Source organism: Lemur catta, chromosome 5 (assembly GCF_020740605.2).
Source record: "Lemur catta isolate mLemCat1 chromosome 5, mLemCat1.pri, whole genome shotgun sequence".
NCBI lineage: Eukaryota > Metazoa > Chordata > Mammalia > Primates > Lemuridae > Lemur > Lemur catta.
Genome location: NC_059132.1, coordinates 48,959,815 through 48,986,182, shown reverse-complemented (window position 1 = coordinate 48,986,182; position 26,368 = coordinate 48,959,815). Strand labels below are relative to the sequence as shown.

The window sequence follows — 26,368 nt, the reverse complement described above, 5'->3', positions numbered from 1 at the left end:
ATTATTTATTTATTAGTATTCCCCACATTCTGGATTTGTCATCACGGTGCCATCTAATATGCTTCTTTGCCCACTGCAGTTCCTGTTCACCGACAGAGAGGTCTAGCAAGCTTTTGGCTTCTGTGCTCTTGGCAAGAATGCATTGTGTTGTAGATGGTGTCGTGGGCTTTCTTTGCACCACATCAGGGGGCACAGGTCTGCCTGCCTCACCTTTAGCAGGTTTGGCATTGACCAGCAGATTCAGGTCTTTGTTAGTCTGACTCATTCATTAAAAGCTCCTTATCAGTCTTGAACCTGAAGGTTTCAGTAGCCATTATGATAACTGCTTACATTCCTTATTTTAATCATGGATACAAAATATAATTTTCCAGGTGTATCTTTTCTTCTGCTTTTAATAGCTTACATTACTCAATGAAGAACTCTCCCTCATCAGTTATTTGGTTTCTGTGAGATTGGTTTTGTGCAGCAAAGCCTGCAGCATGTTTTAAAGGTGACATGGTGTGTCCGACACTCTGTCATTTGTGACCTTGTTCCCATTCCAGCTCCCATTGCTGGGAAGATGAAGGTTCACTCTTGGCATCTCTGTATCACCAGGGCCTGAAGCACAGATGCTATTAATGAATGACAGAATGTACTGAGTGCTCTCCTCTAATCTCCCTATGCCCAAGTTTTACTGTTCTTCCAGGACCAACTACCGTCTCCTTCACAAAGCTGCCTTCTAGGATTCTCCCACTTAGAAGTCACCTCTCCCTCCTCTGAACTCCAGTCCTCTGACAACTATCTACTCTGTTAGATCCCAGTCACTGTATCTCTTTTCTAAAAACTTTCCCCTTGTAAAGGGTTATTAACGTATTTTATCTTCTTTCCCAGATTCCTTAGTAGCAGGGCTTATGTTTTATTTAGCTTTCTATCTCCATAGTTACTAGCATTGTTCAACCTTTTGTGGAAAGTCAATAATTACTTATTGAATGGGAAAAAATTAATAAATTAGAAAATAAAAACATTTGAACCTTCACATCATTGGATTTTTTTCTTTTCTCTTAAAGACGAATGGGTACATAATGAATTTAGTATAGAATGCTGCTTTTTAATAATTTAGAACTATGATGGTAGACTTCTCTAACTGCTACCAAAAAATCAGTTACTTTTCATTAGTTATTTTTCATTTTAGTGAATTGTTAAATTGCTCTATAACTATCTAGGTAGCAAGACCATATTTTCATTTTCTTCTAATACATTTTTCCTGTTTTATCCACCTTTATGTTTACATGCCATCTAAAGTAAACTATGGGCCAGGTGCAGTGGCTCACACCTGTAATCCTAGCACTCTGGGAGGCCGAGGTGGGCGGATTGTTTGAGCTCAGCAGTTTGAGACCAGCCTAAGCAAGAGCGAGACCCCGTCTCTACTAAAAATACAAAGAAATTAGCTGGACAACTAAAAATATAGAAAAAATTAGCCAGGCATGGTGGCGCATGCCTGTAGTCCCAGCTACTCATGAGGCTGAGGCAGTAGGATTGCTTCAGCCCAGGAGTTTGAGGTTGCTGTGAGCTAGGCTGATGCCACAGCACTCTAGCCAAGGCAACAGAGCGAGACTCTGTCTCAAAAAATAAAATAAAATAAAATAAAATAAAATAAAATAAAATAAAATAAAATAAAATAAAATAAACTATGAATGCTGTTTCCCAAAACACCCCTTAATCATGTTTGTTGTACAAAGCTATTATGGTAGCATATGCAACAACATAAATGTGCTTCAGGCACTATGAAAAATAGCACATATTTTTTATTGCTGCATTTTGAAAGAAATAAATCTGATTAGTCTCAATAGAAACAAGGTGGAACAATATTTAAAATTTCAAAACCCAAAAATGTAAACTTCTATTTTGACTTCTGTGGGTGGATAATACTCCCATCATGCCAATGTGTGACTATTTTAATAAGCAAATTTTTTGAAGGTTGATAACTTCGTAAACTTGTTAATAAAATGATGTTGTGTATGAAGATGACAGCAAGGCAATAAAAGGTCTTTCCTACCAAGAAAGCAAGCTCCTCATTAAGGTTGTGGTACTTGTCCAGTTTGACTCCCAATAAGATAGGTACATTTCTGACGTTCTTGGCTTCATCTGAATCAAAGTCTGTGACCTGAGATTAAATATATTTGTGCTCGCTTTCAATACTTTTACACTTTTTGGAACACTTGACAATAAATACTTTAATAGTTTAAAAATCAAAGAGATTATTGGTGCCTGCAATTATAGAAGTATAAAACTTAGAGCCATAAGGACTTCAACAAATTTACCCAAAGAACATAAATATCTGGAATTGTATTTTTCTACGTTAAAGTATGTAGTAAATGTTCAACTTACCTCAATGACATGATCCTGAAATGCTTTTTCATTAGCAATTAACTCTCTAAAGGTTATGATTCTGTCCTTATGTTTCAGTATCTAGGAAAAAAAGCATTTTATATTTCAGAGAAGGAGAGGAAATAAAACTACATTCTATAACATTTATAATAAAATCATCAAACCACACGCAGTTCAATCTCTGGTATCCAAAAGATAAACTGTTTTTACAGCTCTTGTGAGGAAAAGAGTTCACACAGCAGGCCTAAGACTAGCTGGGCTAAGAAAGGCCTACTAGCAAAGCTGCTCCTTGACTGGCATCTGGAGACTTGGATTGCAGGAGGGTTTCCATCATTCCCTGATATGAATGGCTCGTTGTGCCTAACCTGCTTGTCCGAAGCACCTGGTTAAAGCTAGGCATCTGCTTTCCTTATAGGGGGTCTGGAACTTCAGTATGTGCTAGGCAGAGGATGACTATGTGAACAGCTCCTAATAAAAACCCTGGGCATTGGGTCTCTAGCAAGCCTCACTGGTAGATAACACTTCACACTCACTGCTGGAGGGATGAATGCATCCTGAGTGACTCCTCAAAGATTCTTGGAAGCTTGAGTCTCATTTCCTCTGGACTATGCCCCAGGTGCCTTTCCCCTGGCTGACTTTGCTTTGCATCCTTTTGCTGTCACAGATCACAGCTGTGAGGACTACTCAGTCCCTTCAGCTAATCATCAAACCTGGGAGTGGTCTAGGTGTCTCCATGAAACTTATCCTAACATAAAATTGTTATTACAGTCAGGCTATTAAAGTTCTTCTTTAAAAGAAAAAAATAGCCAATTTTGTCTGGAGGCAATTTATAATCATTTCTTGTTTGTTCATTTGTTCCTTCATACAATAATAATCTTAATATTCAATATTGAAACTTCTTTAAGTTATTAGTGAGGTAAAGTGTGCTGCACAAAATGTTCTATTCTTTATTATGCAAATTTTCCAATATTTAAAACAGACAAAAAACATTAATGAAACCCCATGGAACTATCATTCAGCTTTGATAACTAACACCTAATAGCCAATAGCATTTATATCCCCAACCACTGCCCTCCCTCCTCCATCCCCCTTCACTGAATCAAATTGCTGACATCATATCATCTGTCAATATTTCAGTAACTAAACCAAAATTAACCAAAAGAACATAAATATCTGAAATTGTATTTTTGTATAATAAGATCCTCATTTGGGCTTATTTTTGATGGCTGTTTACAGAAGTGGAGGCCAGTAGTTTCTCTGCGTGGCTGTGTTTATGCCTTGGTCCTTTCTTCTTCAGGTTAGCTAAGAGGCAGAAAGATTCCCCAGAACACCTCCAACATGTCCATTCAGAGAAGTGGTACAGAACTGAATTTGTTATAATCCAAGACCCCAGGTTGTAATTTTACCCTTCAATCTCTATACCACCAACCCAAGAAAAGAGTAATTGAAGAAACTCCAGGAATCTTTGCCTTACCCTTCTCCCATCTGAGAAATAAAACTGTTTTCAGTGTTTTCATTGTCTCAAGTGATGAAGTTTGTAAGAATGCCAAAGTAAACTATTCTTCAGGAATCAGTAGTGTCATGCAAAATTAAAAAAATAATCATACCAATTTTTTTGTAGATGAATGAGATTTTCTAATACAGACTTAAGTTGTAAAACAAGTCAAATGTTGAACATTATATTTCCTTGATGAGGGGCATAGTAAAACTAATGTGGTCCCCAAAAATAATTCTTAAAAGAACCTAAACTTGAGGAGTTAACACTTCACTATCTTTTATTTTTCTCACCAAAAATAATACAATTTTTAGACGAAACATAAATATAGTACCTCTTTATCTAAAATTTTCTTTTTAAGATGAAAGCTCTTCAATTTTTGCAGCATTATATCACTAACGTTCTCACCCTCTTTTAAATGTTCAGCATCAGGATTGGTGATGTCCTAAGGGTAATGGTTTGAGAAACTATATTAAAAGGTTTTTAGTAAAGCTAAAAGGAAGAAGCAAAAACATAAATGAAACAAATCTCCCTTCCAAAATAAGTGACCAAACCAAAGGAGGTAATTGCATATTGAAGTTCATTCTTCAATTACTCATCAGAAGACATCTAATAAAGGGTTAGTATCAAAGACCATTAAATCACATCTGTACAAAAGTTGTTATTGAGACAGACTAATATAGTTGCTGGGAAGTTAATACTCATCTATAATAACTATGCATGCTTACATATTCATATATACATCCCCCGTTCAGCTTAGTCAGTTTACAAATCCTAATTTTAAACAAATTGCTATACCTAACACCAGAACAATCAGACATCCTCAACAATACTGAAACTCTAGATATTTCAAAGTTATCCTGAATAAAAGTACTTCTCCCAATATAACTTAGGGGTCAAAAGTGCATGGGTTTATATCTAAGTTGTGTGACTTAACCATATGTGAGAACTTGGACAAGAAACTCAACTATTCTAATTCTCAGTTTGATGAAAATCAGCATAGTAAACTTAAATGCCTCCAAGGATAAAGTGAGGAAGTCAGTGAATACTTGCTGAGTGTCTGTTACAAGTTTAACCCAGGCAAACCCTAACATGCCTACTTACATACCAAGTCTCAGAACTTAAAGCCTTATGTTCTAGTGGGAGGGTTACTTACACAGAATAGGCAAACAGGTAATATTTGTTTGGGGTGGGATGAGATCTACTAAGAAGGCTGATGACAAAATCTATCATTGAAAGATGTGGTAGAAAAGCAGTAGGCAGCAAGTAAGACTGTGAAAGAACAGTAGCCACCAGGGAGTCAGAAGAAATCCAAGCAAATATGGTGAACAAGGAAATGCTTGATGGGGCAAGGTGGGGTGGAAAGTTTGTAGCAAAGAAGAATCTGTGCCACATTCAGATTCAAGTATTAAAAAACAAAATAGTAGGTGGACATAGTCTGTGGGCTACCATTTTGTGATCTCTGCATAAAATGCTTAACCCAGTTTCTAGCATTCAATAAATGCTAGTGTTCAACAAATTTTAGTTAAGATAAAACAGAAACAGCATTTGTGCTGGATCAAGAACATTGGAAACCCATGCCCTCTAATCATGGCTCAGATAAGTGCACTTAAGATAAAAAAAAAAATGTACAAAAATAGGAGGAAGAGGAAGAAAGAGCTAGTTTGAGAACCTATCAAGTGTATGTCCTTTAATATGTTCTCTTTATTAAATGTGCTTATAAGCTCCCAGGACAGCAGAAGCATTTCCCCATCTTAAAGACTAGGAAACTAAGGCGGAAAAAGGTTAGGTTACTTGACCAAGTCACACAGCCAGGAAGTGATGAAGCTAGGATTTGAACTGACGAGAACTGTACTTTTCATTCTACTAATATACACAGCTCCGTACTCCCCTCCCTCCGCCCCCACCTCAAGCTCTATCTTAGATTGGGCTAAGAGCTCATTAATGTGAACAAACAATAATCACAAGTACAAGACTATTGCTCTAAGAAAGCATTCCTGAAATGTGAGAAGCACTAAATGAAGGGGTTCACTTGATGCCTTTATTGTTTACCTTATTACATTTTATCTTATACTTGTGGGACAAGACTATTGCTCTAAGAAAGCATTCCTGAAATGTGAGAAGCACTAAATGAAGGGGTTCACTTGATGCCTTTATTGTTTACCTTATTACATTTTATCTTATACTTGTGGGAATTAGATGTTCAAGAAGGATAAAGTAGGAGAAAAGAAGGGCTGATACATTGGTTTAGGGGTCTGTATTTTGTCTTCCATTTTTTTCTTCTGCAACTTAATTCTGTCACCTTTATTGCATTACTTTTCTTAGTCCAATCCCAATATTTTTTCCTCCCCTACTAAAAAATCTGATTTTTTTTTATTACTTGGCATGTGAAAAGTCCTACCATCAGAGGCAGAAGACTGTGCATTTTGGAGGCCAGCTGAGAAGTTCTCTTCATATCTGGGGAATTCAGGCCCTCTTCTTCACAAGGTGGGCAATTCAGGAACAGGTTAGAATTTATCATCTTTGTATCCTACATGTACACAATTTAGATTTGTCATAATAAAGATGAGGAACCCAGAATACCCTTTAAGTAAAATGCTGAATAAAAAAAATACCACTCTTAAAAACCTTAGGTGGTAATTCTCAAACTTTTTCATCTCAGGACCCCTTTATACTCTTAAAAAATTATTAAAGATACCCCAAACCTTTTGTTTATGTGGGTTATAGATATTAATATTTATTATATTAGAAATTAAAATGGAGAATATTTTAAAATATCTTTTTTCTAATTCATTTAAATAATAATACATCCATTATGTATAAATTTAAAGAACAATTTTTTAAACAATGCCACAATTTCTAAAACAAAAAATTAATGAAAATATTTTTGCAAGTATTTTTAATGCTGGCTTAATTGAAGATAGCTGGATTTTCATATTTGCTTCACACATTCCATCAGCCATGAGAGCAATTTACATAATCATGTCACATAGCTTCTGGAAAACTCCACTGTACTCTTGTGAAAGAAGGAGGGCGAAAAAGAAAAAAAGAAAATAATGACAGTGTAAAAGTCAATAATGTCTTAATAATACTATGAAAATACTTTTGACCTCACAGATGCTCTTAGGCCGTACTTTGAGAAAACTGACCAACAGTTAGTGAAACACAAATCTATAATCACAGTAAGTATGAATTTGGGGGTGTTAGAGAAATTGATTAGTCAAAATAAAACAAAAAACTTTACTTTTTAAAAAGAAAGCTCAAGAAGAAAATTGTATACCATACTAAACTTCTGTACAGTTAAGCTACTTCAATTCAGAGCTTACCAATTTAAAATTTGTCACAATTTGGTTAGGAGCTAAACTTAAGGTCATCTTTGCTTAGGTCAGTGGTTCTCAAAGTGTGGTCCTTGGATCAGCAGCAACAACACCACCTGGGATCTTGCTAGAAATGTGCATTCTCAGGCCCCACCCCAGACCTACTGAATCAGAAACTCTGGGATAGGACCCAGCAATCTGTGTTTTAATAAGCCCTTCAGGGGATTTTGATGCATGTTCATGCTTGCGAATCACTGGCTTAGATCATTCTTATTTCTTAGAGTTTAGAGAGATCTTAGAATTGTTTAAATTTAGGAGAACAATATTTTCCTAAGAAGCTTTAAAAATAATAGAATTTTTTTACTGCAAACAATACTTATAATGATTACAAATTCATAAGAGGGTCCACTAAGGACATCTTCAAGGTAACATCAGTTCAAGTTATTATAACAAATACAAAAAATAAATTTATACATTTTTCTAGTTCAGATTAGCCTTCTTTCTAAGCAGTCAAAGTTAATAGGATTTTACTATGCATACTTTAACACAGGCCTACAAAACTGAAATAGAATAGGTGTGCTCCAGGTTCTGAAAATTATCACTTCCAGAATGTGTTTTTCCAGGTTCCTGGCTACTAAAAAAGCTTTTTCAACTGCAGATAATAAAAGATTGCACCCTCTTCAAACATATCAATATGAGGTTCTGATGCTGTTTTTAAATGCTTTATAATTTAAATAATATATGATATAATATAGGTTTGTTTGCCTTGTAAACTAAATATGCAATCGTATTATTTAGTTCAGGGGTGGGGAACCTGTGGCCTTCTAGGTCCTTAAGTGCAGCCTTTTGACCAAATCCAAATTTTATAAAACAAATTCTTTTATTTTTATTAATATATTTTTGTTTTTTATATTTTTATTTTATTTTTAAAATGAATGTATTTAAAATACCAAAGAATAAAATAAGTTTCAACAAAATAATCCTCCTAGATTGACCGGCACAATCAGAACATTAGTAAGCCACTAAATTGACGGCTGCTACACTCATGATTTAGTTCTAACTTCCCCCACCTGACTAGAGCCACTACCATATGAGGCTGGTTGGCAAGAATTTATGGGGGTCGAGTACACCAGTCTGTTATCAGCTTTTGACAACGGTACACTGTGTTTCTGTTTGAAGTGTAATTTGTGAATAGTTGCATAGCTCTACACTATTTTTAAATTCTGTCTGCTTAACAGCTCATCATGTCAAAGAAGACCAAGAGAATGCCGAACGAAAAAAACAGATGTTTTAATGAGAATTGGAAATTACAATATTATCTTGTTTCTGCTAAAGACAGATTTGCTTGCTTTGTGGTACTGCAATATCAACATTAAATAAATTCAATGCTCATCAGCATTATAACATTCATAAGGACCACAAATATTTTAAATTAGAGAGAGAGGCACGAAAAGTTGTATTGCAGAAATTAAAGATCAAAAGCACAAGCAAAGATGATTCTTTCAAGCAGCAATAAGACCTGGAAATAATGCCATTGAAGCAACTTATAGAGTATTTTATATACCCAAGGGAAAAAAGAGAAGCCATTCGGTGATGAAGAAACTGTGAAAGAATGCATTGTCAAAGTTGTAGCATGCTTAGACTCTGACAATGTTTCAAACTACAAACAACTGCCTCTTTCAAGGAGAACCATAACTGATTGGCAGCATGAATTAGCCTTCAACTTAACAGAACAACTTCATGCAGTACTTCAAAAGGAAATATGTATTATTCAATCACTTTGGATAAATCAACTGATACTACTGACTCAGCACAGGTTTTATACTTCATTCAGGTCATAACAGAAGATTTTCTTTGCTACGAAGAGTTACTCACTTTGGCCACTCTTGCAAACAGAACATGGGGAATAGATATGTTCAACAACCTTCAAGATAAATGTCATAAAGTTGGGCTGAATTTGGTAAATTTAGTGAGTGTATTCTAGACAGTGCACCTTCCATGACAGGAAAACATGAAGGGTTTATTGCGCAGATAAAAAGAAGTGTTAACAGATCCAGATGCTCTCATTTCTTTTCATTCTATCTTGCATCAGCAAAATCTCTGTGCTAAAGCTGCTATTTTAAGTGACACTTTATAACAAGTTATAACTATTGTTAACTATATTTGTGCAAATGCAACATCAGTTTTGTAACATGCTAAAGCTGAATGATGAGGTATTCAGTGTGGATTTGCCATATCACTCTCAAGTGCATTGGCTATTGCAGGGCAGGTGGTAGCCAAAATTTTTTGTCTACAAGACCAGATAGTTAAATTTTATGAAGAACGGAATCAGCAATGTGAATTATTGAGAGGAGATTTCTATAGGAATGCAGCATTTCTGTGTGATATCAAGTTAAATTAAAATGACTTGAATATTTCTTTTCAAGGTAAAACTAAGTCTATATATGATATGTGGCAAAAAATTGAAGCATTTTCATAAAGGTTATCTTTTTTCAAAACACTTCTTCAAAAGGAAATTTTGGATGAACATTTTCCCCAGTTAGCAAAGGTCACTGATGAGCAGAATGATATATGTGAATCATTTGAAGAATATGCAGCTGTTATAGACCTATTAATTGGAGAACACAAGGAAAGGTTCACTGACTTTGAGAATCATGACTCAAATTAGCATTTCGGCCTCACCTAGTTGATACCACCAAGGCACCTAAAGAACTACAGATGGAATTGATTGAGCTGTCAGTAGATGACATTTTAAAGTCTTTGTTTGATACTAAGAAAGATCCAGTTGAAATATGGAAAAATGCAGAATATTCACACTTTCAGCAACATGCCCAAAAAATGCTTTCTTGCTTTTCAACCACTTACTGATACAAATCTATATTCTCCTACCTAACCCAAATCAAGATACCCTTAAGGTCACAAATGACTGACACCCATCTAGAGAGGATCAAATGAAACTGCAGACCTCCATGCTGCAACCAAATATTCAAATGGTTTCCAATAAAAAGCAGGCAATACAAAATCATTAAAAGGTTAGTTAACTTTAAAATTAACACATAGTTTTCATTTTTGAAATTATTAAGTACATAATAGTTAGATTTTTACAAAATAATGCACATTTTTAAGTATATCTAATTGAAGTTTCTTGAATGCAGCCTTATTTGATTACAGCTAAAATTAATGCAGCCTTCCAACATGAAAAAGGTTCCCCAGCCCTGATTTAGTGTTATTACTGAATAGGACTGACCACCACACTTCGAAAATCTTTTCTCAAAAGTCACTTCTGGGAGATGCTTCAGATGATTGGTAATGGGTACCCACATAATTCCCAGGTTAATTGTCACTTCTACCAAAATAATCACAAGACGCCATGAATGGCTTTAAGTTGAGTACTCATGAACCAAACTTCTCCAAACCTGTGATGTATCTTCCTTTGTATATCTGTATGTTTTTTTGTTAATAATTCTTTCTGCAAACAAACGTGTAAGTGGCATGGCTAAATATGCATCACTAGACTACTAGAAACTCTTGAAATTCTGTATAGTAGATTTGTAATCTGCATCAATACCTTGGCAATATCTGACTCCATCACTTCCGCTAATTGCTCCTTTAACTGAGCTCTCTCAAATTTTGGGACACAACTTTGCTCCTCACTTCTTGCAACCTGCTGCTTAAGTTTTGCATTTTCATTTTCTACTTCGTTGATGTGCTGCTGAAGTTTTGCATTCTTAGCCCTTTCATTTTCAGATACAAAATGCAAATTTTTAACTTCAGTGAGCAATTTCTCATGTCCAGATTTCAGTTTCTTTCTTTCTTCCAGGTTTTCCTTTTCACGTTTCTGGAATTCCTCCTGTAAAGAAAAGAACTCTTGTTCTCGGGTCTCTTTTTCCCTTTTCAACAAGTCCAAAGCAGAAGCTGTGGCCCTTTCCAATTTTCTTTTGAGTCGGTGCAGCATCTCTATCTCTTTTTCTTTCTCACTTAAGGTTTTGTCCATCTCTAAGCACTCACTCACAGATTTATTTTTTTGTTGCATTTCAGTCATGTACCTTTCCTGTAAACGCATATAATTGGCCTTTGTCTTCTTACATTCAAGGTGTAAGGCTTGCTTCTCATTTCTAGATTCCTGAAGATGTTTTTGGGTGTTAGCTAAAATCTCTTGCAAATTCTGCAATGTCTTTTTAATATCATGCTTCTCAAGGATTACTTTGTATTTGTCTTCAATTAATTCTTCAAAATTCTCCTTTAGCTTACTTATCATGTCAACGAATACTTGCTGTTTGGTCATCTTCAACTGTAGTTCTTTAACCTTCTTCTCTAAATACAGGTTACTACACTGGAGGTCTTGGATTTGTTCTTGCTGCTGCCTGTTAGTATGTTTTAATTTCCATAAGACTTCATTTAAAGCCACATACTCTTCGCGAGGTTGTAATCTTTCAAAGCTTTCCTCCATGTCAGGTGTCCTCCAGTTCTCCTGAGATGTTCCACTACTCCAGGAGATGCCTGCTAGAGACCAACTTGAGACAATGCCCGGCCTCTCCACACCCTCCGCTGTAACTTCATTTTGGTAACTGACTGACATCTCAGGAATCTCCCCAGAATTCTGTATTTCTTTTGAAGAAAATGCACTCTGTAAATGATAGTAGACAAAGTAGGTGTAAAAGAGTAGAAAGATCATGAGCTTTGAAGTCAGACAGAATTGACCTTGAATTCTAGATCCCTTTTATGGTTTCCTCAGCTATAAAATAACAATAATGCCTACTTCCAATAAAAATACCTACTTAATAAAAATTAATATCTAAGTATCAATCGCTAAAATGTATGTACAGCACCTAACAGCACAGTGGAGCACAAGCAGTAGGTATATAACGAGATAGATATATATTCCATTTACTTTGACAAAAGAAAAATTAAACTTTTATACTTTCACCATTTTCTATGATACAAGCTTTTTTGAACACATACAAAATGCTTTCTTTGACTTCAAATGAATTAAAACAAATAATAAATGTATCAACTACCTTACAGACTACAAGGTCTTTTTTGAATACTTTTTTTATTCCTTATGTAGATCATTATCTCATTGTGCTGTGACTCCTATGAACATTAGAATAGCAGAAGATCATGCCTCCTAACTGACTTTATGCCCCTAAGACAGGTTTTAGGGGATTTAATAAAGGACAGTAAATTGTGGTAAGAAACGCTAAAATGAATATAACATCAAAAACCCAGTAAAAGGTATCTGTAGGAGTAGACTGTATAATTCCCTAGAATTTAGAGCTAATGGCCCCCTGTGCACTTTTTGTTTTTGTTTTTTTGAGCCCATCCATCTGTAGAATCCTGTATTTTAGTGGTTTTTCATTATTCTGGGATAATGGCCTACAAGGCCCTGATATCTGCTGTGGTTTGAATGTGCCCCCAAAAGTTCATGTGCTGGAAACTTAATCCTCAATGCAAAAGTGTTGGAAGGTGGGGCCTAATAAGAGGTGAATAAAGATGGCTAAACGTTGTTATTGCAGAAGTAGATTAGTTATTGCAAGAGCAGATTTGTTATAAATGTGATTTTTGACCCCCTCTTACTCCCTCACTGTCACCCTCTGTTGCCCTTCCACATTCCACCATGGGATGACACAGCATGAAGGTCCTTACCAGATACGAGCACCACGCTCTTGGACTTTCTTGCCTCCAGAACTGTGAACCAAATAGATTTTTGTTCATGATAAATCACTCAGTCTGTGGTACTCTGTTATAGTAACATAAGATGGACTAAGACAATATCTGGCCCACTCCACCTCTCCATTCTCATCTACTACACCCCTCCTGCTTCCTCTAACCCTGATCTTTCTGGACGCCGGGCTTCCTTCAGGACCTAGTAGGTACCATGCTTCCTGCAGCCACAAGGGTTACAGATGTTCCTTCTGAATGGAATGCTCTCCCACCCACAGTTGCCTAATTAACTCCTACACCTCCTTTAGAACTCAGCTCAATGACCACTTCTTCAGGGAAGCCCTTCCTAAACTCCCTGACTAGAACGGTGTCCTTATCACAGACACCTATCCTACTTATATTTACAGCACCTATCATAGTTGTAAGTTTAAATGTAACTTTACATAGAATTATATACACTCTACATACATTTTATATGTAAATTTTATTCATGAAACTTAGTTTCAAGTTTACATCTATTTGTGTAGTTATTTCATTAATATCTATCTCCTATAGCAGGATGTTATTTTGCTTTGTTTTTCTTTTTTTTTTTTTTTTTTTGACAAGGTCTTGCTTTCTTGCCCAGGTTAGAGTGTAGTGTTATCATCATAGCTCACAGGAACCTCAAACTCCTGGGCTCAAGCAATCTTCCTGCCTCAACCTCCCAAGTAGCCGGGATTATAGGTGCATGCCACTGTGCCTGGCTAATTTTTCTACTTTTTGTAGAGATGGGGTCTCATTCTTGCTCAGGCTGGTCTTGAACTCCTGGCCTCAAGTGATCCTCCCACCTTGGCCTCCCAAAGTGCTAGAATTACAGGCGTGAGCCACTGTGCTGGCCACAATGTTATTTTCATGAGGACAAGAACCACATCTTTTTTTGTTTTTTAACCTTTATATAACCAACACATAGTACAGACCTGGCACATAATAGATGCATGAAAGTACCTACTGACTGACTAAAATATAACTAAATGCAATGGAAAGAGAAAGAACAATCTTGAGAAACCCTAATCAAGCAAATTTTTAAAATGCCGTTTTCCAGAAATCAACATGGGGAAATAAAGTTCTCTTTTAAATGCTGCCTTCTACTTTCAAATAAATGAAAAAACACTACTCACACTTCTTAATGAAACATAACAGTCATAGCTCTTTGCTCATTAAATTCACATCGAAAAAACATTATTTATACTATTCTTGAATTATATCTATTTGCCCATACCAATTCCTAGAATCTTTATTTTTTGTTCAGTGAGTACATGGAATTTATACTGTTGATACCTTCAGTGCCCTTAGGATACTTACTACATGTGTGCTCAGAATCAATAAACCAAAAGACAAATTAATGTTTTCACTTTGGTAGAAAAATTAATACTTTTTGCTTGTTAATAGAAGTCCAACATGATAGAAAAATCTTGAGCTTTTCTTACCAAATAATTTAATTAACATTGCTGCAAAACCTTTCCATTACTGTGAACTTCACTAATTCCAGCCAGTTTGATTCAACAAATATAATAAAAACTTATTATATATTCAAGAAGCCATATAGATGCTATGGTGCATAAAAGGATGAGTTAAGACAGAGTCCTAATCCTCATTTGGTACAGCTAATCCCAAATAGGGACTTGAATTTATTAGAAAACTTTGTTCCTGAATTGGTTACGATTTCAGAATGCATTTTCCCCAGAAAAGTCCCTCATGCTGATTAGATGATTCAACACTATTTAGGGAAAAGACTCAGATTATATACTTGTATTTTTTAAGTCCTTTAGTACTCCACAGGCTTTATTGACCATCAACAATCTTACCTCCTCTATTTCATAATTAACTCTCACATCAAGCAGGTTAAAGCTATTCTCTTTATAAAATGGTTTTTCAATGTTATTGTGTACACTTTCCTTATAGAAGAAGCGTTGAGGTTGACTAGGGGTGAGGGCAGATTCCTTGAAAGCACTGTTAGCCAGTGAGTTTTCTGTGAATTCCAGTGTCTCTTCACCACAGTGGAGTAGAGGTGGGCTTTCAGGAGGCTGTCTAACACACTCCTTAGCAAGTCTGTCTTTATTTGTAGAAATGCTAGCTTCCATTGGATTTTCTTCATTAAAGGAATCTTGCTTCATAATGGTATCTTTTGCATTATAATACACATGGCTTTGCAATTCTGTCTTCTCTGTCATTTCATCATTAAATGCTTCTGTCCAGTGAAACTGGCAGCTACGTTCAAATTGTATCAAGGAAGAAATGCTAGTAGTGTCAACTGGCTGAATTAGTACCTTCTGTGAGTAATTTTCAATGTCGTTATCTTATAAAGAGAAGGAAATAAAAATGAGTTGGTCACAAATTTATGTGGTAACAGTTATATTTATGAAATAAACTGGTGTAGCCATTTAAGAATTATATATTATTTCAACCTTACTTGTGTGGATTTTGGCATGGCTTTGTTCTGGCAAACAAAATAAAATATTTTACATGAAGGAAAGTCATACCCAAATGACTGCTACAAAAAAGCTTGTTATGTAACATTCTGGTTAAATACCATTACAGGAAAGGTGAGGTGGCTCACACCTGTAATCCTAGCACTTTGGGAGGCCAAAGCAAGAGGATCTCTTTAGGCCAGAGGTTCAATTCAATACCAGCCTGAGCAAGAGCGAGATTCTGTCTCTACAAAAAATAGAAAAATTAGCTGAGCATGGTGGTATATGCCTGTAGTCCCAGCTACTCAGAAGGGCTGAGGCAGGAGGATTGCTTAAGCCCAAGTGCTTGAGGCTGCAGTGAACTATGATGATGCCACTATGCTCTAGTCCAGGCAACAGAGCAAGACCTTATCTCAAAAAAAAAAAAATATATATATATATATATATATATATATATAATATACATATCTATATTACAGGAGCCAGGCATGGTGGTTCACATCTGTAATCCTAGCACTGTGGGAGGCTGAGGTAGGAGGAGGATTGCCTGAGCTCAGGAGTTAGAGACCAGCCTGAGCAAGAGTGAGATTCCATCTCTACTAAAAATAGAAAAAATTAGCTAGTCATGGTGGCGTGTGCCTGGAGTTCCAGCTACTCGGGAGGCTGAGGCAGGAGAATCGTTTGAGCCCAGGAGTGTGAGGTTATAGTGAGCTGTGATGATTCCACTGCACTCTAGCTGGATGACAGAGTGAGACTCTGTCTCAAAAGGAGAAAAAGCCAAAAAAAAAAAAAAAGAAGAAGAAGAACCATTACAACAAATGCCAAGATAGCTTCAAAATTCATTTGTTGTACTGTAATTATAAACTATTTTAAATTATACAATATTTCAAAAGGATAAAAAGGCACAGAGGATAGTATAATTGCAAACACATAGAAACCTATTTAATCTCACAACAATCCAATGGGATTGGTACTGTTATTATCCCTATTTTATAGGAAACTGAAACATAAGAGATATTAAGTCACTTACGTAATATCACAAAGGGCTAAGCAGTACAGCTGAGATTCTAGAATACTACTTATAAATGCTACGCTATACTGTTTCTCAATACGACAAGTTATGCAGATTTAATGCATGTTTTAAAAAATCAGAAGCAAATAAAACAAAATAAAAATAAAATGTTATAAAGTTAATTAGTAACCTCCCCTTCTAATTTTTGTCCTTTCCTCTTCCACAGAGATAACCACTATACTGAAGCCTATATGTATTCATTCTCCCCATCCATATTTTTCTACTTTTACTACTCATTTATGTACCCTAAATAATATAATCAGGTTCCTAAATAATCAAGTTCCCAGACTTCCTCATTTTGTGACACCCTTAATGTCTCAGTAAGTTTTTCATAGCACTTCTAAACCTAAAGAAATACCTAACAGTTCCATTTAACAAGTAGTTGAGCTCAAATAAGTATTCATCCTAAATTATCAGCTGTTTTAAAATACACACAAACTAAAAGAAAAATATAATATTTTATTTTGTTCTTAAGCAACCACACTTACTACTTGGATGTACACTGTTGGGCACCACACAGCATCTCAAACCTTGGAATTGGACACCACCACCCTCACTTCCTATTTCACATTGATTTTCACACAGGACTTGCTTTTTATCATAACAACCTTCAAAAACTTTAGCTTGTTAAATAAGACATCACAGGAAAGACCATAGTATAGGTTTGCATTGAAATAGTGAACTACCTTGAGCTAATAGTTTAAAGGGTCCGACAGATGTCTGTTTCCCTTAAATTCCAAAATACCCTGCAACACTCCAGACAGATATTATTTTATGTGTTTTTCTATTTTATATAAATAGCATCACATTATATATATCCATATAAAAGTCTTTATTTCACTCAAAATTTTGCTTTTGAGATCTAGTTCATTCTACTGAAAGATTATTATGTATTGCCTTTTTGTTAGCTATTTGTTTCTAATTTTGCTCTTAAAGACAGCACTGCAGGCTGGGCAAGGTGGTTCAAGCCTGTAATCCTAGCATTTTGCAGGGCTGAGGTGGGAGGATTGCTTGAGGCCAAGAGTTCAGTTCAAGACCAGCCTGGGCAATACCAAAATTCTGCCTAGAAAAAACAAAAAATTAGCTGGGCATGGTGGTACGCCTATACTCCCAGCTCCTCAGGAAGCTGAGGCAAAGGGTCACTTGAGCCCAGGAATTTGAGGTTGCAGTGAGCTATGATGTGATGCCACTGCACTCTAGCTTGGGCAACACAACAAGATCCTGAATCTTAAAAAAAAAAAAAAAAAAGCACTGTAATGAACATCCTTGTACATGTTTCTTTGTACACCAATGTAAGAATTTTTGTCTAGGCTCTGCGTATATACCTAGAAGTAGAATTTCTGGGCTATAGAAAATATGTATCTTCAACTTTACTAGATAGTGCAAAATTACTCCCCAAACTGGTTGTACCAATTTATATTCTGCCAGTACCCTAAGGGCTCCTTTGCCCTACATCCCTCCAAAACATGTAAAACTGGTATGCATAAAATGGCATTTTATTGTGATCTTTTAAATAAACAAACTTTCACATATTTAATGGTCTTGCAGGTTTCCTTTTCTGTGATCTGCTTGTTACATACTGTTATGGGCTAAATTGTGTGCCTCCAAAATCATATTTTGAAGCTTTAATCTCTCGTATGCTAGAATATGACTATTTGGAGTTAGGGATTTTAAAGAGATAATTAAGATTAGATGAGTGTTGCCCTATAGAGACATGTAAGATCTCAGGAGTTTTGCAGGGCTTTGACCTGAAGGAATATGTGAACGTGTTAGTTCACATATCAAAAGCTGCCTCGCCTCAGGAAGGCATCTCACCAATCAGTGGCACTTTCCATGGTGATGCTGTCTCAGATCTGTCGGATTGTGCCTGATGCTTCTGTACAACAAAGCTCAGTATGGGGCCACAGGTTGAGAACTGATCAAAGAGTGCCCGCCTAACAGACACCTGCGGCTAAAAGTAATTAGCCTAAGGGACAGTTCCTGCTTCACTCCTGACTACCTGTCTCAATCAACAAAAAACTAGATTAAGAAATATAGAGCCACCATATTTCTGTTTAGCCTTTCTGCTAAGTGATAATTTTATCTTAGGACTTAGAAGTTTGTCATAGAAAGATTTTGTAACCGTTTGCTCACATAGAGTTAATTAAGCGATCTCTAGAAGCTTTTTGGGAGACTTTTAACCTAAATGAACCACCTGTTATGCAAATCTATTACCCCTGGCAACCAATCGCTGTACCAATAAATACTGATGGAGGACTTCACTCATGGCCTCACAGCTCATGGGAATGCTGGAGGTCCCCCAGCTCCCATCTTTATAAAAACTGTACTTTTGTCTCTGTGTCTTCTTTTATTTCTATATTCTCTATTTTCTATTTTCTATATTTCCTTATCCCTTGTGATGACCCCTGCAAAAGGGACTTGATTTTTGCTGGGAGCGTAGCTAACTCCTCGCAGATGAGCTCATAAGGCAGGCTCTAATCCAGGATGACTGGTGTCCTTGTAAGAAGACAAAGACACCAGAGAGATGTGCACACAGAGAAAAGGTCAGGTGGGAACACAGTAAAAAAATGGCCATCTGCAAGCCAAGGAGAGAGGCTTCAGGTGAAAGAAACCTTGACCTCACATTTGCAAACTCTGGAACTGTGGGAAAATTAATTTCTGTTATTTAAGCCACCCAGCCTGTGGTGTTTTGTTATGGCAGCCCTAGCAAATTAATACATACTTTGCCTGTTTTTCTGTTATATACCTTTTTCTTGACTTGGAGTTCTTTATTATAGATACCAATTCTTTGTCAACTATATTTCTGCATGTATCTTCTCTCAGTCTGCAGCTTCTTTTTTACTTTGTTGATTATACTTTGGTCATATAGAAGTTTTTTTATTTTAGTGTAGTCAAATGTATCAATTATGATTTGTATTTCTCATGTTTTAAGAAATCTTTCTCTTTCCTGTCATCATAAACGCATTTTCTAAACTTTCTTTTAGAAAGTCTTTTTGTAGTTCACATGTAGGCTTTTACCCACAAGGAATTTACTTCTATATTTTGTGCGAAGTAAGGTTCTAATCATTTCCTACATTTAGAGGGCCAACAGTTCCAGCACAACTGAATGAATTCCCCCACTGGTTTATAATGACATTGCTCTCAAATATCAAGTATCCACATATATAAGTGGGTCTATTTTTGGTCTCTGTAGTCTATTTACTCCGCTGGTTTGGTACTTTTCTGCTTATTAACACATTGTTATAATTACTATAACTCTATAATAAATTTTATTATCTAGCAGGACAAGTCTCCACATCTTATTCAAAATTGTATTGGGTATTTAACCTTTTTCACTTCTAAATGTAAATGTTAGGACCACTTAGGATACTCGAAATTGCATTAATTCATGATTTCAGGAAAATTGACCTCTTTATAATATTCAACATGAAATATTTATTTTTTTATGTCCTCTGGGAAAGTTTTATAATTTTATTTCCCATAGAAACCTTACATACCTTTTGTTAGATTTATTTTTAGGTAGCTTAGTTTGTGCTGCTACTGGTAACAGTAAGTTTTTGGCTTTTTGTTTTTTGGTTTTTTTTTTTAAGATAGGGTCTCGCTCTGTTGCCTGGGCTAGAGTGCAGTGGCGTCATCATAGCTCACTGTAACCTCAAATTCCTGGGCTCAAGTGAACCTCCTGTTCCAGCCCTCCCAAGTAGAAGGGACTATAGGTGTGCGCCACCACGTCTGGCTAATTTTTCTGTTTTTTGTAGAGATGGGTCTCATTATGTTGCTCAGCCTGGTCTCAAACTCTTGGCCTTAACCGATTCTCCTGGCTTGGCCTCCCAAAGTGCTGAGATTACAGGTATGATTCACCATGCCCTGACTGCTATTGGTTTTTCATATTGATCTTACATCCAGCATTTTTCTAAACTTTCTTATTATGTTTAATAGCTCATCTCTAGATACTTATGAATTTTCTATGTATGAAATCAAATATTTGCAAATAATGATCATTTCTTCTCTTCCTAATACTTGATACCACTTACTTTTCTTTAGTACCTACATGTACTGAATTCCATAATTTCAATAAGGCTTACTGAATCTTTTAATTTTAGTATTATTTACAATTATTAAAAATAGAGACATTTCTATACAGTATTTGTGTTTGCTTTAATGAATATGACCAATGTGCCTCATTATATGATTAACTCCTAAATAGCATTCAACTATCAATTTAAGACTAGAATAAGAGTTTTTGGTTATATCAACACTCATCTTTTAAGATATTTGTATAGTGTAAAATTCTGGCGTCTGAGACTGGGACTTGAATCACAGCTCATTCACTTAAAGCTACATGATCCTGGGCAAGTTACTGAGTCTCATTTTCCTCATCTGTAAAATGGAGATAAAAACAGCCCTTATTTCAATAGGATTGTTTGTGGATTAAATGTGATAATGTATATGAAGTACTTAGCACAGTACCTGGCTATTATTATTGTTGTTATCACAAGACACACAAAAAAATCTGTTTCTCTGTTTTGCATATTGCCAACAAAGAGATACTTACCACCTAACAAATTATAAACATCTTCAGAAAATATGGAATTATGGTCATCTTCCCTTTTTAAATTCTTTATTTCGCTCTGTATTAATAAAAAAGCATTAACATTAATACTTCAAGCAAACATCACAAGCTTCTTCTAAAGGTGCATGTATACTGTTATGTAATTTTGCTGCTAGAATATTTTGTTGTACGAGTAGAATGTGCTTTCTAGTATCTTTCCTCCTTTACATTTGGCTCCCTTTTAGTAAAACTATGCTATTAGAGTCACAATTTTAAATGACGATAAAATAAATGGATTGCTATTTTAATATTTTGGTAAGTCAAATCATGTGACTATACATAGGGTTATATGATAGCATACATAGCTTACTGATAATTCTTTAATGTTTATTAAATCTGGTCTAAAAAGGATTAAGGTAGTGGTTATTCTAGTCTTTTAACATTGAAGATACATAAAACAGGATTCTAGTAACAAGGTGATATCTCATTCCACTAAGCAGAAATTTACAAAAATTCACGTGAGGCTTATTCTCAAAGTTACTTTAATGTTATCTAAGATGAAAGGGTGTGTTAAGTTAGTTACTAGTATAAATTAGATAGTAAGGAAAATATTTTAAATGTTAAACATTGGTTTAATTTTTAATAGTATATCAAGTATGTAGACCTAAATGATACTCTAAAAGAATTCTTCTCTTATTAAAATCAGCTGGCTACAAGCCTCTGTTCAATAATGCTTTTCTAAGACTCTTACAGACATTGGCCTAGGCAAAGAATTTATGAAGAAGACCCCAAGGGCAATCACAGCAACAACAAAAATAAATAAATGGGACCTGATTAAATTAAAAAGCTTCTGCACAGCCAAAGAAACAGTCACAAGAGTAAACAGACAACCTACAGAATGGGAAAAAATTTTCACATGCTACACATCCGATAAAGGACTGATAACAAGAATCCATTTAGAACTCAGGAAAATCAGAAAGAAAAAATCAAACAACCCTATCAAAAAGTGGGCAAAGGACATGAATACAAATTTTTCAAAAAAAGATATAAGAATGGCTAACAAACATATGAAAAAATGCTCAACATCTCTAATCATCAGGGAAATGCAAATCAAAACCACAATGAGATATCACTTAACTCCAGTGAGAATGGTCTTTATCAAAAAGTCCCAAAACAATACATGTTGGTGTGGATCCGGAGAGATAGGAACACTCATACACTGCTGGTAGGACTGCAAACTAGTGCAACCCCTGTGGAAAGCAATATGGAGATACCTTAAACAGATTCAAGTAGACCTACCATTCGATCCAGCAATCCCATTATTGGGCATCTACCCAAAAGAACAAAAGTCATTCTATAAAAAAGACACCTGCACCCGAATGTTTACAGCAGCACAATTCACAATTACAAAGATGTGGAAACAACCCAAATGCCCATCAACACATGAAAGGATTAGTAAAATGTGGTATATGTATACCATGGAGTATTACTCAGCTGTAAGAAGTAACAGTGATATAGAATCTCTTTTGTTCTCCTTGAGAGAGTTGGAACCCATTGTACTAAGTGAAGTATCCCAAGAATGGAAAAATAAGCACCACATGTACTCACCAGCAAATTGGTTTCCCTGATCATCACCTAAGTGCACATTTGGGAATAACACCAATTGGATGTCAGACAGATGTGGGGGGTGGGGGAGGGGATGGGTGTATACCTACAAGATGAGTGCGATGTGCACTGTCTGGGGAATGGACACGCTGGAAGCTCTTACTGGGGGGGGGGGCATGGGCAATATACATAACCTGAACTTTTGTACCCCCATAATAAGCTGAAATTAAAAAAAAGCTTTTCTAATATGTTCCACATATTGAATGTATTTGAAGTGCAATAAAACCAGAGTTATATCTTATAACAATGTTTTTCAGACTTGTCACTAATTCAGACCATTCCTCATAATTAGATTTTAAAATATCAAGAATAATGTATTTGAAAAATAAAATAGCACCGCTCACATGCATTGCTGTAATATTTTACACAACTTCTTGGGACTCTACTACTTACAGAATTTCAGAGGTAATTTCTAATTCTAGTCTTCCCAGATATTACTGTTTTAATTAAAATATGCTTTTTGTTCTTTTGGTCTATAAGTTTATTATAAAGTATTCTTTATATGCTTTTAATGCTCAATGAAATCCAAGAGAGAGGACTTCTTTACATAAGATATCCATTTTTTCAAATTTTAGTATATAGTATCTTGGACCCTGATTAACACTGTACTACTGTGACCCAATTTTTTTCAAAATGAAAAATTTTTTATTGTAACTATAAAAAAGAATCCTGAACATTGTTTTAAAAGAGAGATAAAGTAAAAAATACTCAAAAGCTCACTACTCAGTAAGAAACAATGTGACCAGTTATCTATGTTAACAAATTTCTATTATCATCTTTAAGGTTACATGTCCACTATATATCCGTACAGTAACTTAATTTTCCCCCTCCTGGTGAATATTTAGGTTATTTCCAATGTTTACTTATTAAATATCTTATTTGAATTCTTCCTAGAGAAAGAATTTTAAAAATGCAGTTTAACTCTTGACTTCCTATCACTAAACAGCCCTTTAGAAAGTCTTTGACGATTTATAAGCTGAATCACATGAAATTGTCAATATTTGTCCGTTTTGAAGTGCAAAAAGGCAATTTCATATGGCACAACTTAATACATTCCTGTTATTTACCTACAGTCTTGCTAATAACTATCAAACATTTAGAACATTCATGATCATTTTGGGACATTACGATCTTTTATTTTGTGAGAAAGGGCTCTAGGAATTTTCACGAAGATAGGAAGGGAGTCATTTACATGCAGGGAGCTGTCAACGTCATTATGAATGACAACTGAATTATTTGCATACTGACATAATGGAAGATACACTAGACCAGAGGTAACCCCTTAGGCTTTAATCCTGCCTCTGTGACTGAGTTGTTGTGGCCATGTCCCTGGCAGCACTCTTGGGACTTCATAAGGAAGCTAGAGAGGATCACTTTTAACACTCTGTAACATTGTGCCCTTCTTTGTTCAGTAACAGAACTGAGAAGACCAGGCCCTGTATTGTCGTTGTTTGTGTGACCACTGGAGAGTCTTTTATTTTTCCTTATATTTTTTGAAGAAACTTTCCAATGGAAGACAATGTGAATGCTGAATACATCTGAACCTCCCAGAACTTGTAAGCAATGCATACCTGAAGCGAGTCAGAAGTGATACTGCTGGTTTCTATACCGATGGGAGATTTCGAGAGAGTTAAACCTGGAAAAAGACTGCTGACATTCAAGGCATCCGATTCTGACATGCTTTCTAATTTTTCACGAGAAGTATCCACTTCAAAATGTATGGGATCTGAAAGTGACAGCCAAAATTTTTGATAGTCCTTATTCCTAACTGTTCAATGATTAAAGGCCTCTTAAAAAAACATAATTTTAATGTCTATCAGTATGTGGAAACAAAAACGGTTTTTTCCCATCCCTCTTCTCATTAAGAAATCAACAAAGTTTACTGCCCTAAATTTTATTAATAAAATGTTTTTTGTCAAGTTATTGGAAAAATCAAAAATGTTAGTCTATCATGATAATTTGTTGTGGTTATAAATACTGGTTTGGACAAAAACAAGTCAACATACGTGACTACTATCCAATAATTCCCTAAAAGGCTTGGGACCTAGAAGGTGAAGGGATTATCTCAGCTACTTAATCAAAGGATATTTACAAAATACTATCAGAAACCTATTAGGTTCCACAAAATGCTGTTATTTCTATTAACTTGATACCTTTTACTTGAACACCTCATTATCAAGTCAAATCCAACATTGTAAATCAGTTTTCTCTCCTCACTTCCCTCTGGCACACCTACTCTCTCAGGTACCTGGGTTTGAAAATTTGCAGGTGTCTTGGCATCCCTCTACCTCATCCATGGCTGCTATTCAGTTACCAAGTCCTGTCCATTTTCCCATTAAAAATGTCTTTCAGGCTGGGCGTAGTGGCTCGTGCCTATAATCCCACCATTTTGGGAGGCTTGGAGTTGGAGACCAGCCTAGGCAACACAGCGAGACCCTGCCTCTACAAAAAACAGGAAAAATTAACCAGGTGTGGTGGCACACTTGTAGTCCTATCTACTGAGGCAGGAGAACTCCCTCGAGCCCATGAGTTTGAGGTTGCGGTGAGCTATAACGACACCACTACACTCTAACCTCTGCAACAGAGCAAGATCCTGTCTTCAAAAAAAAGCTTTCAATAATCCATGCTTTCTCTCCATCTCCTCTGTCATCTCACCCTGGTTCATATCCTTGTGACCTCCTCAGGCCTGGTAGGAGCTGAGAGTAAAAAGGATGCCCAATCACACCAAGTCCAAATTCCTCTACTTGACCTTCTAGGCCTTCCATAGTCTACAACCAGATTATCTACTCAGTACACCCCTGCTTTATTCAGATCAGGAGCATTTCCTTTAAATAGATAATGTTCCTTGCCACTTCAGTAATCTGTCCTGGTCATGTTCGTCTCCCCTAAAGCCTTCCCATCTACCCATTCATCTATTTTTATTATTCCTGCAATGTCTTTAGTCTTTAAATCTCTTACAACTCAGCACCTATTCATTTAATGTTTTAAAGCTTTACCACAGTATCCAGGGTTCTAAGTGTTTGTATTTACAGATTATAAATGCCTTCAGAGTGGTCCACCTATGGCTTTTCAATCCCCTCACTGCAATGTTGTCTACACAGCAAATATTGTTTTCAAACCTTTGCCATCACTCAACAAACTATAAAATAGTAAGTCAAGCAGCCTAATCGAAACTGGAGAAAGGCCCAACTTCATGCTCTCCTTTTTCCTGTCTTCCAAACACATAAATGCTGCCTAAGTTGTGGTAAAGGGGATTTTTTTAAATCCTTGCTTTGTTTTTCAAATACAAAGGGCAAAGACCTTACTTCTTACGGTTTTTTTGTTTGTGAATCCAGCAATTTCACTTTTACAACGTCGTTCATCCCAGGCAGTTGGGCTCCAGCGCGCTGGACGGTCCCTGTGTAACGTCCCCTGTGTGACGTCCCCCCCCGCGCCAGCCTATCCGGGCTGAGAAACGAGCCGCCCTCGGGGCCGTCCGACCCCACGGCGGGTGCGGCGTGGGGGGCTTCGGCGTCTGTGTTCCCAGAGTAGTGACGTTATGAGGATATGACCCTCCCCCCAGACCGAATAGCCCGCAGGCTAGCCAGCGCGTCCCTCTGCGGGAGCGAACACAAAGAACAGCGCAGACAACAAGAGCTGTGCGAGGAGCGGCCGGCACAGGCCCTGACCAGGAAGCGACTCAACACACCGGCCTGACACTGCCTTCGGTAAGTCCTCCCCCCGCACCGTCCCGCGCGAGCTCCCGATGCGCCTCCTGGCGCGGGGGGCGGGACTTCCGGTCGAACCCGACTT

General features: G+C 36.4%; 1 protein-coding gene across 3 annotated transcripts in view; it reads right to left on the bottom strand.

Moving 5' to 3' along the window:
- The window catches only part of CAGE1 (cancer antigen 1), a 61,557-nt gene extending 35,237 nt beyond the window's left edge, over positions 1–26,320 (bottom strand). For 2 of the 3 annotated variants that reach the window (XM_045551726.1, XM_045551725.1), the window contains exons 1-9: positions 25,882–26,320; positions 24,148–24,302; positions 20,915–20,990; positions 14,688–15,178; positions 10,748–11,806; positions 6,264–6,392; positions 4,197–4,307; positions 2,368–2,448; positions 2,036–2,143 (exon numbers count right to left, since the gene is read on the bottom strand). In XM_045551726.1, coding sequence (XP_045407682.1) covers positions 2,036–2,143; positions 2,368–2,448; positions 4,197–4,307; positions 6,264–6,392; positions 10,748–11,806; positions 14,688–15,178; positions 20,915–20,990; positions 24,148–24,255 — 2,163 coding nt within the window. In that variant the 5' untranslated portion in view covers positions 24,256–24,302; positions 25,882–26,320. Of the gene's footprint in view, positions 1–241; positions 598–2,035; positions 2,144–2,367; positions 2,449–4,196; positions 4,308–6,263; positions 6,393–10,747; positions 11,807–14,687; positions 15,179–20,914; positions 20,991–24,147; positions 24,303–25,881 lie in introns of those variants that run through there. The other variant, XM_045551727.1, reaches the window with a different exon arrangement.
- Between the last annotated feature and the right edge of the window lie 48 nt (positions 26,321–26,368).